Genomic DNA, 18088 nt, shown 5'->3' with positions numbered 1-18088 from the left:
AACAGGGAATCGGAGGCCCATTAACTTGCTACGTGGCGGCAACCATTAGGCTTCGTCGTGCTTGACTTTGTTGAGGGTGTCACCTGTTTCGAAAACGATCCAAAATGAAAAATTTGGCAACTCAGAATACCATGAGAATTCCCCCTCACCACGGCAACTGGACAAAGTTGATTGGTTCAGTGGTTCGTGTGACCCTGCATGGCTTTCCACAGAAAAGACAAAAATAAAATTTCCAAGTCTATTCTTTGGCCAGAACCACTGTAGGAATGCTGGGCACAGGAAGATCGCACCGACCACAGGCAGATGCAAAGATATGGTAATGTGCGTGTGGATTGGGTATTATTTAGGTACAGAGAAGAACACACATATGGGCATATAGGCACATACACTCATGTCCATAAGTTAAGGGATTTGCGAGATCCACTAGAAAACATTCACTGCGATAATTGATTCAGTAAAACGTATCCTGGCAACACTGAAAGATGTGGCACAGTAAAACTGGCACAAGGTATACAGGATATTTGTAAAATAACAGTGGGCAGCACTTACGTGGTGTGGTCTCTCTCCACCAGTGGATGGTGCCAGAATCATTCAATACGATGTGTGGTGACCCCGAACAGCAATACAGGTTGCACAATGGCTCCCCATACTGTAAATCAGGCCATCCAGCATGGTAACTGATCCCATTGCTGGACAAGCGCCCTTTAGAGGTCTACAATGGTCGGTGGTGGCAGAGTTAAGGCTGCAATCCTGCAGCGTAAAGCGTCTCATGCATGCTCAATCGGATTGAGGTCTGGTGACACGTGATGTTCTCTGGCTGCAGATAATCCTCCACCAGGTACGCTCTGTGTGGTCTAGCATTATCATCCATCAGACGCAACCCAGGTTAGTCAGAAAGCTGATGGAACACTATTGTCCACTGTTCCTGGGTCCAATTACAGTGGGCAATACACCATGTTCGACGAGTCACACGGTGTCTTTGTATGTGGGGAATGCATCTGACATGTAGCCGTGCATACAGAGCAAGCAACCTCTCGAAGCTGATGATACACAGTCTGACAGGAGATGTGTGTCCCAGAGGCTGCTACGAGGTCTCTAGCCAGTGCAGGTGCTGTGCTGGTTTGGCATCTTTGGCCATTTAAAGCAAGATAATGATCCTGGCACTGGGTTGTAGCATGTGATAAATCTTGCTCTGTTTCCATTCGCCTTTAATCGTCTCCACAGACAAGAAATGGCGCTAGTGGCAACATTCAACTCCTGACCCACCTCTAGTTCACTTTGGCTGGCCTCTAATCTACCGATGATCCGGCCATGTGTAATGTCATCCAAATGTGTTCGCTGTGTCATCCTGCTTTCCTATAAGTCGATTACTGTGAGCCAAGGCACACAACACACAGTCAGACACACTTTACTAAACACCTCTTCCCACATGGACTGTTCCAGTCACACAAATCGGTCATACAAAGCGGGCATGATGCCGACCTTTCTGACATGTATGTCATTTATTTGTGTTGCCAGGGTACGTTTTATTGCACAGTTATCGCCATGTCCCAATGTTTTCTAGTGGATCTCGCAAATCCTTTAACTTATGATGAGTGTATATAATACATATGTTTATATACATGTGTACATACGGTACATGGATATGTGTGCATGTGTATGAATGTTATGTAAAGAAATATTTGAGAAGCTACTGTAACACAGTACATTTTAAAAATGTAACAAATTATAGTAAACAAAATGCCAAAGATTTCTTAAAAATATCTTCCTGGTCAATGCTTGAAATTCTTCAATAGCATCCTCGAACTTAATGTTCAACTCAGTTAGCTTTACAATACGAGGTAACATGATTTAGTTGAGGCTTCCCTGAAGCATGGTTGAACTCAGTTATGACTTAATGTAACTCGTCCTGGAAAAACATGTCTCACATGTGCAGCTTGCCACAGTAATCATTGAAAACTTTCTCATTAGCTTGTTAAAATTTTTAAACCACATTTGTCTTCCAGACACTTGCAATCACTTGAGCAGCCAAAACCTTTTACTGGAAAATCCTGCTTTCTGTTCCGAAACATCCAGGGCAAACTACAATCTGAAAATGCCTCTTGTTGCACTGAACAAGATTAGTGATATTCCAAGTTGGGTGAATGACATCCTTGGTCTTGTGTGAAAACTTTTTTTCCAACCATTTCATAAGACATTCTAATAATGAGTAAAATATCCAATATTTAATTTCCTCCTCCTTTGTGTCTAGAAACTTAGTGTTATTCTGGAGCAATCCAGAAATTAAGAATTATTTCATTTTTTTGGCTGTGGCATATCATATACAAAATGTTCTTCCTCTTAAATTTGCTTCAACAATGAATACAGTTTTGTATGTATAATATTAAAACAATCAAGTAAGATTTCAAAATTGACAACATACACAAACTTAGAAATACAGAATTTGTTTGTTAAAGCATTATGATTGGGGACCCTTTTCCTGCTGCTATCTGTGGATCTGTCTGTATTGACATGTAGAATTTGTAAAGCTGGCACAAACTAGATGAGAGTAAGTTTCATAAACAGTAACTGAGGGGAGAGCCCTAAAACAAAATTAACTTTAACTCTGGGCAGTTGCAACACCAAAAGATTAATTTAAATTCTTAAAATTATATTTAAGAACCATACATATTTTTATCATGCCACTAAATGTTGATTTGGAGTAAACTCGCATACATGAAGCAACCAAAAGTGTTCCAATTCATTTTTACTATGAAAATTGTGAAAGACTTTGTAATCAAATCACTTTATCTTTCCAAAGGGAAATGTTCATGTTCATGTGTGTGTGTTTGTTATACAGAAGGTTGATCCGTCTATATGTGTCAGATTTTAAACCTTCACCCCTGCTCACAGAATCGACCGATCTGAATGATTCAAACAGCAGGAGAAAGCCAAAGGCCTCTAGAATTGCGCCAAGTTCGTGTGTGTGTGGTGTGTGCATCATGGCTCCCAAGGTGAACCTGCTTTGGGAAGGCTATGTCGTAGCACTTTTCCACGCCAAGTTTTCCGTGACACAGATTCAAAAACAGTGTGGGAAAAATGGATGTGCATTGGTGTTAACGACCATCAAGAACATAATTAATCAACATAAACACCACGACCTTCCAGCACTTCGTTCACCCACAAAGGGGAGTAGAAAGCGACTGTGTACTGCGGTGACTCACCTGTAGCTCGGAAGTTGCGCCTAATGGCCCGACAGGAAAACCCTCCTACGCAACATGTGATGGCAAGACGAGTGCACGTGGCACAGTCAACTGTGAACCGCAACCTACGTGACAAATTAAAGCTCCGGATGGTGTTTAAAAGTCGTGGACACTTCCTCACTGCGGCCCATCGGAGGGAGAGAAAGACTCACTGCAGGCACCTCTACGAACGCCATCTATCCGGGGAAAAGTGGAAGTTTGTTGCCACACTCGATGAAGCATGGATTTATCTATCCGATTGTGGCAAAACTCGAGCCGTAACGTACAACCCACAAGATGCAAAAACCCATCCTGATTTCATCCGTCGGTGCAAAGCAAGTTTCGCAAAGGGATTTCTGGTTGTCGCGGGATACTGCTATGAAGGCAAGTTAACTATTCGGCAGGTGCCTAAAAACAGCAAAATCAACTCCACATTTTATCAGCAACATATCCTCTATACCAATTTATACAAACGATCTGCCCCGTTTGTATGGAAATGCAATAAATCAGGTCCGTCTGCATATGGATAAGGCCTCATCACATACAAACTCGTTCTACACAGAGATTTCTGCAACAAATGGTGGCAGACACCGGCATCCAAGCTATTCCCTTCCAGGACATACCAGTGAAGTCACCTGATGCCAGCCCCATGGATTTTTGCGGGTTTGGCCTATTGAAAAGAGCACTTGCATCTCGTCGTGTCACCACTGTCCGTGGCCTCTGGAAAGCCTGCCAGGAGGAGTGGCTCCAGATTCCCGTTCCTGTACTTCAACGGAAGCTCCTACAATGGAAGTTACGGTGCAGGGCTATTTCCAGGACCCATGGTGCTCACATTGAGGGCAACCGCTGGTGGTCCCATGGTTTTTCCTAAAGTAGGTGAGACTTCAAAATCACATACACATAGATGGATCAACCTTCTGTATATGTTCAAATTCACACCATCATTCTTCATTTGTTTCTGACATCAACATATACGCCACCAAAATAATTTTGAATGCACATCCCAAAGGATAGTCTTTTTCGGTATTGTGTATCTTTGTTTTCCTCATTTGGGTGTCATGTTTCATTTAATTTCAGGAGAGATGATGTTTCAGATACTGTGTATTTGTAACTTAATAGAATGCAATATCAGTACATGCATTAAAATGGATATGCAAAGTGAATAGTAGGTACAAATGTCTTTCAGATCCAATCAATGGACTGGTCTGATGTTACTGGCTGGGTAGGTCAAGGTGGAGCATATCTGGGAACGAAGAGAACGCTGCCTGGAAATCGACTGGATCAGATAGCTGCTCGCCTGAAAGAATTTCGAATTCAAGGCCTGCTCATCATTGGTGGATTTGAGGTAATGGTATTTTTTCTCATTGGTGTATGAGGTCCGCCTGGGAAATTCCTGAAATTTAATTTTTTCCTCTTGTAAAGGATTTTCCAATAAGAATGATACGATTTTGAAATGAACTGGCAACTGTGCTTCAAATGTTATAACTGTCACTAGTTGTCATTTGTGTTTAGTATACTGTGACAATTCATCATGGCTAAATACACGCTTCAAGAACATTTGGTTATTATCCAAAAATATTATGAAAATAGACGTTCTTTTGAAACTTGAAACAGATCATAATTTTGGGCAAAAAATTATCTTCTCAGATGAAGCTCATTTCTGGTTAAGTGGATAGGTTAACAAACAAAATTGTCGTTTTTGGTGTGAAAACAATCCACAAGAAATTCATGAGAAGCCCTTGCATCCGCAGAAAATCCTTGTATGGTGTGGTTTATGGCATGGTGGCATCATTGGACCATTTTTTTTTTCCAAAGCGAGGTAGGAGATGCAGTTACAGTGACTGGTGAGTGGTAACGGTTGATGTTAACAGATGTTTTGTGGCCAAATTTAGATGAAATTAATTTGGAGGACATGTGGTTCCAACAAGATGGTGAAAGGTTTGGTGAAAGGATAATTTCAAGAAATGAAACTGTTAGTTGGCCTCCAAGAAGTTGTGATTTAAGTCTTTTAAATTGCTTTTTGTGGGGTTATTTGAAATCTATAGACTATGCAAACAGACCACGAACCCTTGATGCATTAAGATTGAACATCGAACACTGCATTCGTGACATTAGGCCCGAGTTATTGCACAAAGTCATTGAAAATTGGGTTCATCGAATTCACTCGTGTGCACAAAGTCAAGGTGGACACTTAGATGATGTGTTATTCGAAACATAATGTAATAAACTATGCTTCAAAATAATATAAAAAGTTTGGTTGTATCTGAAATAGTTTTTATTTTATTTCATTGTAAAATCATATTGTTCTTATTGGAAAACCCTATGGAAACTGTTCAGGCTTTTTACCTTCAAAATACTCCCCTCCACTGGGTATATTTCATTACCAGAATCAAGGGTACATCCAGAAAGGAAATTCAGGAGGGTTTTATAGCTACTATTATATTTCCAACCATATAAATAACATTGTTAACTACATATACATTCCATATATTATAAAAACACCTTTCAGTATTTAAAATGAAACAAAGGATTACGTTTCAAAATTTAATATGTTCATACTTAACTCACCTTCATGAAAAGGGCTTTTTTCTAAAGATTTTTTAGCTATCATATTTATAAACTTGTGATATCACTGCCATTGCATTTCATTTACTAAATTTTTCAATTCTTGCAAATATCCTGTGAGGCTAATATTTAATGAGTAAATTTGAACCCTAGTTTTCATATGTATGTTATTGATAATTATTTTATTGCGCATGTAAGCTAGACAAATTTACTTCTTTCTGGCAGGCATATCAAGCCGGAATCCAGTTGGTAGAAAACCGAGAAGGTCGTCCCGAATTCTGCATCCCTATTGTTGTCATACCTGCTACAATCAGCAACAATGTTCCAGGAACTGATTTCTCCCTTGGCTGCGATACAGCCTTGAATGAAATTACTGAGGTAGGTGGTAATATTAATATTAGGGATATTTTTCAGTGTGTATCAGCTTTCTCACCCCCCCCCCCCCTAAAAAGACCCTGCTTCCTAACCTTTACATGCCCTGATAATGCTTGCATATGCAGAACCTGACAAAGATGTGGCTTAAAGGAAGATCCATAGTGATCAAGCTGGTAGGCTGGGAGATCACGTTTGATGCCTGGGATGTATTCTTCCGGTACTGTTCTTGCAGCTTCCAAAGCCTTTCATCAGTGGGTACATGAGAAGTTTAGGTGACTGGAGCAAGTACTGATCACAATAAGTCCACTGTGGCCAAGGTCAAACTTGTGTGGAAAATTACCTATAACTTTTGTGACATTGTGTGAGTGTGCCCAGCTGGCATCCCATTACGAAGTGTTGCAGTCTGTGGTACAGGTGCAGAGTTGGTGGCAGGGTGTTCACGGACCTCGTGCTTCAGATGATGCCAGGACCATCACAAACTGCAAGCTGATGACTATGAGATCTGTAATAGATACTTGCAGAAGTGGTTGTCCCTCAAGATGCAGATTGAAGGAATATTTGCAGGTGGTGCGGAATATGTTTGTTCGAAGTCCTGTAGTCATCAGCTTTCAATTGCAGTTTGTGATGGTCCTGGCATCCACTGAAGCATGAGGTCCGTGAACACCCTGCCACCATCTCTGGAACCGGTACCACGGACTGCAACACTTCTTAACGGGATGCGAGCTGGGCATACTCACACATTGTCACAAATGTTATAAGTATTTTCCAATAGGGAGTTACTTTCCAGCCACCCTGTATGTCCCTTTGTAGCATGGTGCAACATACAAGGGAAAACTTCACTTTTTACCGTATTGTTCACAAAACGCATTGCTTTGGAACCTTATTTTTTCTTTAATGCAAATAAAGCACATCCCCAAAAGTACCTACAAAATACTAGTAGATAATCATATTTACACCAGAATGAATAGAAGGGAACGTGTGCAGCTCACTCTCCAACTTTTCTATTTTAAGTGACAGACTAATGGTGCTGGTGTTGAAATAGCAGTACTAACTAAATAAGGGAGGCAGAGTAAATTTTATTGAGAATGAAAGATTCCCCAGTGTTTGTACCAGGTTGTAATTTTGGTTATGGTGGAAAAGCGAAAGGTAGACATATTTTATGGCACCTACAGACAAGACTGAATTCATTAAATTGCAAATTGAAGTGTTATGAAAAAGATCTTTCCTCAATCAAATCTAAGAATAATATGTTACAAAATCAAATGAAATAAGTGCAAAGAATATTGTGCTGCAAGGGTACTACAGGTAGTGAAATAACGTGGGCCAGTTTTAAACTTTTTTTAACTTGTTCAATGTTGAAATACGTGTTTTTAGATAAAAAGGGTCTTTTAACTTCAGGAACTTTTCATTTGTAACAGAATATGGAGGCAACAACAGTTTTAGACATGGTTTTTAAATTCCTGTGTAACCCATATCAAATCGACACCCTTATTGCTGGTTTTTAAAATACCTTGACGTGGCTATGGAAAGTTTTTCGTAGTCGAAGTTTTAGGCCTGAAGAAGAGAATAGTAGATTCTCGAAACGTTGCTTTGAAAATAATATTGTGTTTTTTAAATATTTTTTGGAATATTTTTGTAAAATAAGTGTTATTTTGTTATTGTGAGTAATTCGCACATTCATAATGACTTTGCTTATTGTGCTACAACTGGAAGAACAGTTAACTGGATCATTTGATAGCTTATTAAATAACACACACTCATAAATTTATTTTATGGTGCATGTGTCAGTTCTCTTTGTATTCAAAATACTCAAACATCAAAGGATGCTTCTTTCACTCAAATACGAAATTATAGATCTTTTTCAACTTCTTTCTGCATGTTGAAAGGTAAAAGAAAGACAAATTGTGTTTGGCATCGTCATTATAGCATATAAAACATCACAGTTTGATCTTTAGATAAAGGTTGCTGTGTTGAACAGAGGTATAATTCCAAAACTAATGCCGCACTATGTAAAATGCACAATAGAAACTGTAAAAAGCTACAATTATCAGAGTTGGCAAAATCAGCGTGGAAACATTGAAAGGTGTCAAGTAAATAGCACTAGTGGACATAACATTATTTTATAAATAAAATTCTGTACCAACATTAACAAATTAGTCAAAATGTATTTTAAACATTAAAAGTAATTGAATATTAAGTTTGTATGGCGATTTGTGTCATAATTTACAACAAATGGTAGTATTGTTGCCTCACAGTGGAACGCACAACTACCTTGAATGAGCACACTTCCCCTTCTATTCACCATTTATAACTTATTACAATTAACTTGTGTTTTTTGCAAGATATATCTTTAACAGTCTCGTGTATTTCTTCTTGTAGATATGCGACAGAATTCGCCAGTCTGCGCAAGGAACAAAGCGGAGGGTTTTCGTTATAGAAACAATGGGTGGATTTTGTGGCTACCTGGCTACACTTGCTGGTAAGTTAATTCCAATCTAAATGTCAGTTCCTCATGTACACATTGACATATATAAATTATTAAGTTCCAGGCTATGAAGCTGCAGTTCAGGGAACTATTTCAGTGAGTGACAAGTGACAACCTTAGCAACTTGAGAGATTTGTGCTAACAGCACCAAACCTGACCTGCCTAACCTATTCACGTAGGTATACAGGATGTTTCCGGGCTGATGATACAAACTTTCAGGGATGATGGAGAAGGGCACATGTATAAATTTGATATAAGGAATCCTGGTCCGGAAACGACTTAGTCGAAAGTTATAAGCGAAAATCGGTGTATGAAGATGTAATACTTTTATTATCTGCACACGTTTCACAAGCTGCTACATTCACAACTGTTGTTCAAAGTGGCATCCCCCAGCTTCGCTGCAGGCATGACATCGTCGCACAAAGTTCTGGCATACATGCTGGGACAACCCCAGGGTCGTTCAAATAATGTCACAGGCAGCCACCCCAGGGTTGTTTCAACGGGTACACCAGAAGTTTGTGCGACAATGTCATGCCTGAAGCGAAGCTGGGGGATGCCACTTTGGACAACAGTTGTGAATGTAGCAGCTTGTGAAATGTGTGCAGATAATAAAAGTATTACATCTTCATACACTGATTTTTGCTTATAACTTTCGACTAAGTCGTTTCCGAACCAGGATTCCTTATATCAAATTTATACATGTGCCCTTCTCCATCATCCCTGAAAGTTTGTATCATCAGCCCGGAAACACCCTGTATAATAGCAGAAATAATCATGTAAATAGGTTAGGCAGGTTAAGTTTTGTTTATTGGTGCTAACCACTTAGCCATAAAAGAGGCTCTGCACGTTATATACAGAGGTCTAAATAGTGGAATTTGTGAGACCAGAAATTGGCTTAGTGGCTTAGTAGCTTAGTGGTAGAGCATTTTTATTTATTGTACTTCTCAGCCTTTTTTGTCTGATTGTGATGTATTAGATGAAATTAGAAAAACACCCATGGCACCTGATTATTTTCACCTAGTGCCTGAATGTTCAAATCTAGTTTTAAATTTTTTAAAAAATAATAATAATTCAAGTACAGTACATATTTTTAATGTCTGTGTGTTTTCTTTATCACTTGTATCATTAAATCAGAATAATAAACAAGCCATTGTCAATTTTTGCACTGTTGCTATCCAAATTTTAAAATTGCAGCATATGGTAGGCAGCCATATATTAGAATATATTGCATCGTTATTCATTCTGTTACCAACCAAGCCTTCTTTAGAAAGGCCAATGCAGCGCAAGAATTAATTTCTTAGCCTGTATTGGCTGGAAAAATAAAATTCTGGCTCCTTAGAAAAAGGACTGTACTTAAAATTGTGTAATTTTGTGTATCCCTGCCCATAACAAAGGCTTGAACACTAACCTGGGGCAGAGACAGTAACAAAAGTCGTCCACTTAATGTGCTCGGCCACTTTTCAATATGTTAAGTAATAACATGTCAGAACACGTGTATAACGTGAGCCATGGTGGTTGGGTTGACTGGAGACTGCAGAGGCCTGGCTAATTTTAGGTGGGAGATTTTCTGGCAATGTCCCTGCATAAGGCGATTTTGGAGTGCATCCAGCCTCTACTCAGTGGGTACCTTGGGAGGGGTAAAGGCAGCTGGAGCATGGTGCTAATCAGATCACATCCACTAAGTTAGAGATCGAGAATGTATGGAGCTCCAACTCCCCATACCACCTATGAGTCTTCGTGGCATGGTGCAATGCATAAGCAGCAATATTTTATTACAAAACAGATTTAACTTTTTCAAGAAGTCCACCAATTTATCATGTTTTATCCTGAAGACCCTCAATATCTATTAGATTGAAATACAGCCTTTCATCTGATGGCAAATTTAAACCACACATATTAATTTTGTCTTTGACTTCGGAAGTTTGTTTCCTCCCCCAACCTGCATGTCTTTTTCCCTGATGATAACCCAGAGGGCCATGGTTAGCACAGCATGTTGCGACACCAAGTGTCCTGGGTTTGAATCCCAACATGGACAAGCCGCCCCCCCTTGAAGGAATGGTTAGCACATCATGATACAATGCCAGGGATCCCGAGTTAGAATCCAGGCCTGGGCATGTATGTTGTGAGTGTCAATTCATCAATTTCATTACAGCATCACTCATCCCCATCTTCGCAAATTAGCCCAAAGTAGCACTAAAAGTGAAGTAAAACTTGCCCCACCCCCAAGAAAACAAATCAATCAAAAACCAAACTGGAGAAGGGTGTTATTTGTGAGTACCACTTCAATTTCAACATTCCATCATTCAACATTGGGCCTCCCTGATTGCATAGTGGTAGTGTAATTGCCTTGAATCAAGGGGTCCCGGGTTCGATATCTGGTTCGGATCCCACTTTAAACTGTAGGTTCAGTCCTGATTAGCCTTATTGTGCATGAAGTGGACTTAAAACACCAACTCAATCAATAATCATTTATCCTTATCTTCGCAATTTGCCAAATTAAATTGACCAAATCAATGAAACAAAAACCCTGAAATAGGGTCAAAATCTCTGAATTAAGGTTTAAATTTTGTGTCGTGCTATGTTTTTAACGTATTTACTTGAAGGTAAGTTGGACTTGATTGTCCTGGCGTGTGGCATAAGGATGGTTCTTGTAATTTATTTTGTATTTCTTCAAGGTCTTGCTGGTGGTGCTGATGCAGCATACATCTTCGAAGAAAGGTTCACAATCAAGGACCTGCAGAAAGATGTGTATCATATGGCATCAAAGATGGCCGAAGGTGTTCAGAGGGGTCTTATTTTAAGGCAAGTACTGTGAAAGTCAAACACAACATTAAAATATTTCCTTATCGTTTCGGGTCACATTTGAAGTCTGTAGGATCGTAGTTCATGGTAGAATTATAAATGTCTCATCATTTGGAGCATATTATGTGACATTTGTAACCAACTGTTATTTTTATAATTATTTCATAATAAGTATTTTGCAATCACAGCATTTTATGCCACTTTTCAGCAATTTATAATTACAGTAAAACCTCGTTAATCCAGACCCCGATAAGCTGGACTTTGCTTAATCCGGACAGACAAAAAGCAAAAAAAAAAGTTTTAATGCACTTCTACTATTCTTTTAGGTTATTTCAGTTAATCCGGATGTTCGTTAAACCAGTCAACTTATCCCCCCATTAGTCCAGATTAACGAGGTTTTACTGTATTTTAAGCAGCTATAAATGACATCTTTGTCCCATTCGTACATAACTACAACATTAAACTGTCGACATTTCATTCCTTTGGGAAAGTCAGGGAAATTAAATGCTTTATGTGGTTTTGCAAGGATTGGAGACTGAAAAACACATTTCAAATTTTCCTCCCAACTGGTTTCTTCTTTTGAAGGTGTAAGGGATATTATGTATAAAAATGTTCTTAATTTTTTGTAATTTGATTTCAAATTACCAAACGTGATTTGTTTGATTAACTTGCAAAGTTGGATACAGTAACACATGACATGCATGACAGATCATTGTAATAGTGTGAATGTAAAGTTATTTAAAGCAGTGCTTTTTTTTTCTGCCGGTACGCCCTTCCAGCAACTTTTCATAGATTATTTATGAACATGCCACTGTTTTGAGTGGTTCGTATGATGGATGCAAGAACAAACCAACTTCAAGAGTATCGGAACCTTTCTCCACATTTACATGTTTTCAGTGCAGATATGAAAAGAATTCTTGTGGTGGTGGTGTGGGGACTATTTATCACAGAACTCGTCCCGTCTCCCAGCCGTTGTTAACTCAATGATACAAATTAGCTACGGTAATCGTAAACGAACCACTGAACTATTTTATAGTTTTACAATCCACAAAAGTTTCACAAAAATAATCTTGGAGGGAGAGCATGTTCATGCTGACCAAGATGTGTCAACACTTCGAATCCTCTACAGAGCAAGAGAAGCCGGACAAGATTAAGGTTACGGGAGAATTTTTTCTAATGTAGGAATGTGTTACATAATAGAACTGGGCATGGGCAGAAAGGAGAAAAGGTAAAGTTAGTTATGCTCGTTGCACGTAGGGCTTCACATATTCATGATCTACCCCTTCCCCCCTTTTTGTATGGAGGTGATATGATCAGAACAATGCTCTGGCTAATTTTACCCCCTGGCATGTTTATTAAAAGTTGGATAATTTCCAGAGTTGCTTTATTCAAAGCCAATGTCAGAAAAATTCCAGCCTTAGATGACACCTTGGGAACTGAACCCAGGTCTCCCATGTGACAGTCAGGCACCCTACCAACTGGACCTCTGCAAAGAAAAGTGGAAGGAAATAATGTCAAACCAGAAATATCAAATGTGGGTTTGAATAGTGACAACATTAAGTTTAAGATATATTTTTTTTTTTTCATTCTCCAAAAGAAATAAATGGAACACATTTCTTGATATTCATTTAATAGCCATTATCTAACTTAATTATGAAAGTCTTATTAATAACACAACAAATATTTCTGTACAAAACAATAACTGGCATCATAGATAACCCTACTTTTCTCCAAAATATATGTTTCAATGCAAAGAAATGTGGCTTAAGGCTGCGGCAATTGATGTCTTATGATATTCCTAAAACAGAAAGATTCAAGAATTCACCATTATTTAGAATGTCCTTTGCGTACAACAAAATATCTATATTGCAATCTAATCTTGATTCTAGTATCTCAATCAATGAGTACAAAAGAATATTAAGACAAGTGTTTATAACATAAATTATCAGATTTAGTGTTATACTTAGCAGTATATCACTGCATATGAATAAAAATGACATCTTGTTTTGTTTTTTTGGTCTTGTTTTGTATTGTTTTGGGTGAAGCTCTTCTAAATTGCTAATTGGGTGTTATATTATTCTATAGTATAGTTTAGTAATTTATATTGCATTATATTTGTGTATGTGTTCTACCTGTGTTATGTCTCACTGTATTATATTGTTTTTTTTCCAACCTTCTGTAAAAGGCGATAATTTCTCTGTTGAAGAAAATAAATAAATAAATTAATTAATTAATAATCAACATACAAGAGCTGCTTGAATCTGCTGCACGAGGAGAAACACTATCTAGAATACATCAGATACTTTTTACATTATTCAAGTGCATTTTGACAGATTTGAAAAAAATCTTCACTGTATGCAAAACTCTTGTCTCATGCCATTTAGCATTGCATTATAAAAAGCAATATTTTTTTTAAAGGAATTTAGTTTGCAAAACTAGATAGATATACTTTTACATTCATTTTGAAAATGGCAGAATTATTTTAGACTATTTATATGTATCAGTTGATACCAATGAAACACTAATTATGATTAATATGCCTCATCCCTAGTAAATAATAATTTATTTTGCAGAAATGAAAAGGCCAACGACAACTACACTACTGATTTCATATTTCGACTCTACAGTGAGGAAGGCAAAGGTCTGTTCAGTACAAGGATGAATGTTCTGGGTGAGTATGCTTTTGTTAAATGATCTCACTATTTGTGTGTGTGTATTTGTGCTCTTTCTGATTAATGTTTTACATACTACAACATCTAAAATGAACAAATCTACAATAATCACATGGTTACTGCATGGTCCAATTACTTCATTCTTTTAATTTTAATATTTAGAAGAGCTTACTCGTTGCTGGACCTACTGAAATTTTAATCAATGCTGTTAAATTCACCCATTCATTTATTGTTCTCTGCCCAATGGGCATGTTTTATACTGCAATCTCCAGACTTTCTGATCTTACACCTTAAAAAGTTCATGGATTTTAAAAATATATGTAAAGGAATGAATCCAGATTATAAACTCAAGAAAGTAACTTAATGTGTAATCCTCCTCTCATATGAGTACTATCATTTTTTTTGTTATGCCATTGGTGGTAATATCTAATGAAAAATATTAAAATATAACAACTTAACTTGGCAAGCAAGACATTATTTCGTACAGAAATGTAGTTTTTTTTTTTTTTTTTAGGGGGCGAGTTACATGGAATTAGTATATATATTTCTGTAAGAAGTGATTTTCAACTGTATGTTATGAATTTAAATGACATAATTTTTTTTTTTTTCGGGGGGGGGGGGGTGTCATATATCAGCAAACAACCTGTGTGTGACTTGTCTTGCTAGTTGCTTCCTGTAACACTATTTTCTCTGAAGGTTGAGACAAAGATTTTTGTGGAACTTTACCATGTGTGGTTTGTGAATAATAAACAAATTTTAAAAAGAAATTGTATTACTTGTTCACAGGTCACATGCAGCAAGGTGGGTCGCCTACCCCATTCGACCGGAATATGGGAACTAAGATGGCTGCTAAGTCTGTGGAGTGGATAGTGAGTCAGCTGAAGCAGCACACGAAAGAAGATGGAACGGTGTGCGCCAACACTCCAGACACAGCTGTTATGATGGGCATTGTCAGGAGGCAGTACAGATTCTCGCCACTGTTGGATTTGAAGAAGGAGACAGATTTTGAGTAAGTCCGTGTGCAAATGAACGATAATTTTACATTTAAGCATTTCATCCTTTTGTGTAAGCTACTGGGACCCCAACATTCTAGATATGAGATAAATTAATCATTATCTATTGGTTTGATATGATTTTCGTTATTTAACGTTGCTTTTCTGCCAAGTTTAGGCTAATTACAAAGATGAGGATGAGTGATCATAGGATGAAATTAATGAAAGTAAGGTAAAGTTCCCCATGTATACGAGGGTCACTATTTATATTTTGAGCCTTGGCAACACTGATTGAAGTTAGGTGCGATTTGACATTTGCACGGAATCCTCTGGCATTATTGACCATAAAGTACTTCAAATGTTTTGTCAATAGCTTCATTTGTGTCGTTTATGTTGCCTTGGAGATTGCGCGACAACAATAAAATGGAATTAACTTGTGAACATTTTCGTGCGATGATTTTTTACGATTTTCGACGTGGATTATCAAGACAAGAGTGCATCGATCAACTTACTTCTCGTCCAAAATCAGTTGTTGTTCAAGAAAACATTGATGCTGTGCAAAACCTAATACTGCAAGATTGTCATGTGACATACTGTGAGATTGAGGCAACCATAGGCATTAGTTCCACCAGCATATATAAAATATTACATGATCATTTAGCTGTGAGAAAGGTATGTTCTCGTTGGATCCCACACAATTTGACAAAAACTCAAAAAGACGCTCGCGTCAATTGGTGCAAACAAATGCTCAATAAATACAATCGTGGTGCTTCAAAAGACGTATATAAGATTGTAACAGGTGACGAATCATGGATATATGCATATGAGCCGGAACGTAAACAGCTTCGACTGTATGGGTGTTTCAAGATGAACCCAATCCAACAAAAGTTGTTCGTGCTCGAAGCACATCGAAACAAATGGTTGCCTGTTTTTTCGGGAAAACTGGTCATGTGGCAACTGTGCCTTTAGAGGAACGTAGAACGGTCAACTCTGAATGGTACACAACAATTTGTTTGCCAGAGGTCTTCGGTCAAATACGGAAAACAAACAAACGCCGTCGGATCATTCTTCATCAAGACAATGCCAGCTGTCACACATCTCGTCTAACAACCGACTTTATGAACAGTCAAAAAATCGAATTGATGAGTCATCTGCCGTACAGTCCTGATTTTGCACCCAATGACTTCTTCTTGTTCCCGAATGTCAAGAATAAATTGCGTGGACAACGATTTTCGTCGGCGGAAGACTCCGTTGATGCGTTCAAAAACCATATTATGGAGGTGTCTCAAGAAGATTGGAAAAACTGCTTTGACAAATGGTTCGAACGAATGCAAAAGTGCATTGACCATAAAGGAGAATACTTCGAAAAACAATAAAGCAGTTTTCAATGCCAAATTCCTGTTTTTTCATTGTTAGGCTCAAAATATAAATAGTGACCCTCGTATAGCACCGTGCCATGAAGGAACATTTAGGGAATGGAGGGATAGGGCCTTACACATTCTTGATCTTGGCCAGTTTGTTTGTAATCAGTACCATGCTCCGGCCACCTTTACCCCCAGGGTTGCTCCCATTGATTTGAGGCTGGGTGGGGGCAAGGCCAGAAAAATTCCAACCTTAGATTATCCATCCTGGGAATCTAACCTGGCTATCCTGCATGGCAGTCAAATGCCCTACCGACTAGACCACCTCAGCTCCTGAAATTGATGAAGGGGCACTTACAAGGAACGTCCATGCCTAAGCTGGGATTCAAACTCAGGAACCCTAGCATCGTAGCCTGCAGTACTATAATTGATGTTTTCTTTTATCATTTTATTGATGAGCACTGCCTGTTTATTGAAAATGCAGATTTTTTGTGGAATAATAATATCAAGAGCGAGAGAAATAGCATTGCTTTTTTTGCAAAAAAATAAGCTCAAATATTCAGGTTCCTAGCTGTCAGTAGCTAACAGGGAGATTTATAAACTTAAATACAGTGTGTGTTATAAGTCATTACCTATTTTTAAGTTGGTAATGCGTAATGTAGAAACCATTGTATAATAGTAACCATTACAAGGAATGAAAACTAATCCTGTAGCATTTATGTTGCAGGTAACTGAACATGCCACCAACGCCTGCAACATAAATGCTACAGGATTAGTTTTCATTCCTTGTAATGGTTACTATTATACAATGGTTTCTACATTATGTATTACCAACTTAAAAATAGGTATTGACTTATAACACACACTGTATTTAAGTTTATAAATATTGTGAACTACTTTCAATTGTTACAATGCTTAGCATAGAAGAGTGAGCAAGAATTGCTGCAAGGTACGAGTAGAGGGCTGCATAGTCTGCCTTTTACCTACCCGCTGCCCGCTTGCACGCGAGGACAGGCATACCTGCTTGCCTGCCCACGGCAACGAGTCGACTTACATCTTTACCCGGGTTCTTGGTCTTCAAGGTGCTCTGCGCTTACAAGGTAACTGGGCATTCAACAAGACCCGGGCGCCTGCAAAACCTGCTGGAAGGAAACAGCCCTCCGGCAGCGTGTCGCTCCAGGTGTTTCATCACCACGCGGACAGCTACAGCCAGTGTTGCCTACTTACGTAGCTTCTAAATCCTACGAAGTCCTAGGAGGAGCTCTCTCCTCCAAGGAGAATTTATATACTTAGCGATTTCAGTTCAGCGTAAGCAGTTTTTATCTGATTGCCAGGAAATGCACGCAATATTACAGCTTCATTTATCTAAATGAATGATGGAGCAAACAAAAATCTCCTCACTGAAAACTAATTGTTTTTCATTGCATGGTGCCTTAACCAGGCACGCAGTGGCGCAACCAGAGGAGGGCAGGGGGCATTGCTCACAACCTTGGACGGAAATAAAGTGTAGCGGAGGGGCCAGGGTGGGGGTCAAACATTAAAGTACAAGAAAAAACAGGCTAGCAGAATTTAAGAGTAGCAGGGCTAAAGAGTACTCAAGATGGAATTAATTTTC

The 18088-nt window shown here is 38.5% G+C and overlaps 1 protein-coding gene across 7 annotated transcripts in view; it reads left to right on the top strand.

Annotated features, from left to right (window-relative positions):
• The window catches only part of Pfk (ATP-dependent 6-phosphofructokinase), an 81504-nt gene that overhangs the window by 59106 nt on the left and 4310 nt on the right, over window positions 1-18088 (top strand). For all 7 annotated transcript variants that reach the window (XM_083127000.1, XM_083126999.1, XM_083126996.1 and 4 more), the window contains 6 exons: window positions 4408-4566; window positions 6012-6164; window positions 8541-8640; window positions 11322-11448; window positions 14022-14119; window positions 14907-15129. In XM_083127000.1, the coding sequence (XP_082983126.1) occupies window positions 4408-4566; window positions 6012-6164; window positions 8541-8640; window positions 11322-11448; window positions 14022-14119; window positions 14907-15129 (860 nt within the window). The remainder of the gene's footprint in view (window positions 1-4407; window positions 4567-6011; window positions 6165-8540; window positions 8641-11321; window positions 11449-14021; window positions 14120-14906; window positions 15130-18088) is intronic.

Source organism: Lepisma saccharinum, chromosome 8 (assembly GCF_977018435.1).
Source record: "Lepisma saccharinum chromosome 8, izLepSacc3.1, whole genome shotgun sequence".
NCBI classification, from domain to species: domain Eukaryota; kingdom Metazoa; phylum Arthropoda; class Insecta; order Zygentoma; family Lepismatidae; genus Lepisma; species Lepisma saccharinum.
This window is presented reverse-complemented; position numbering and strand designations above follow the sequence as displayed.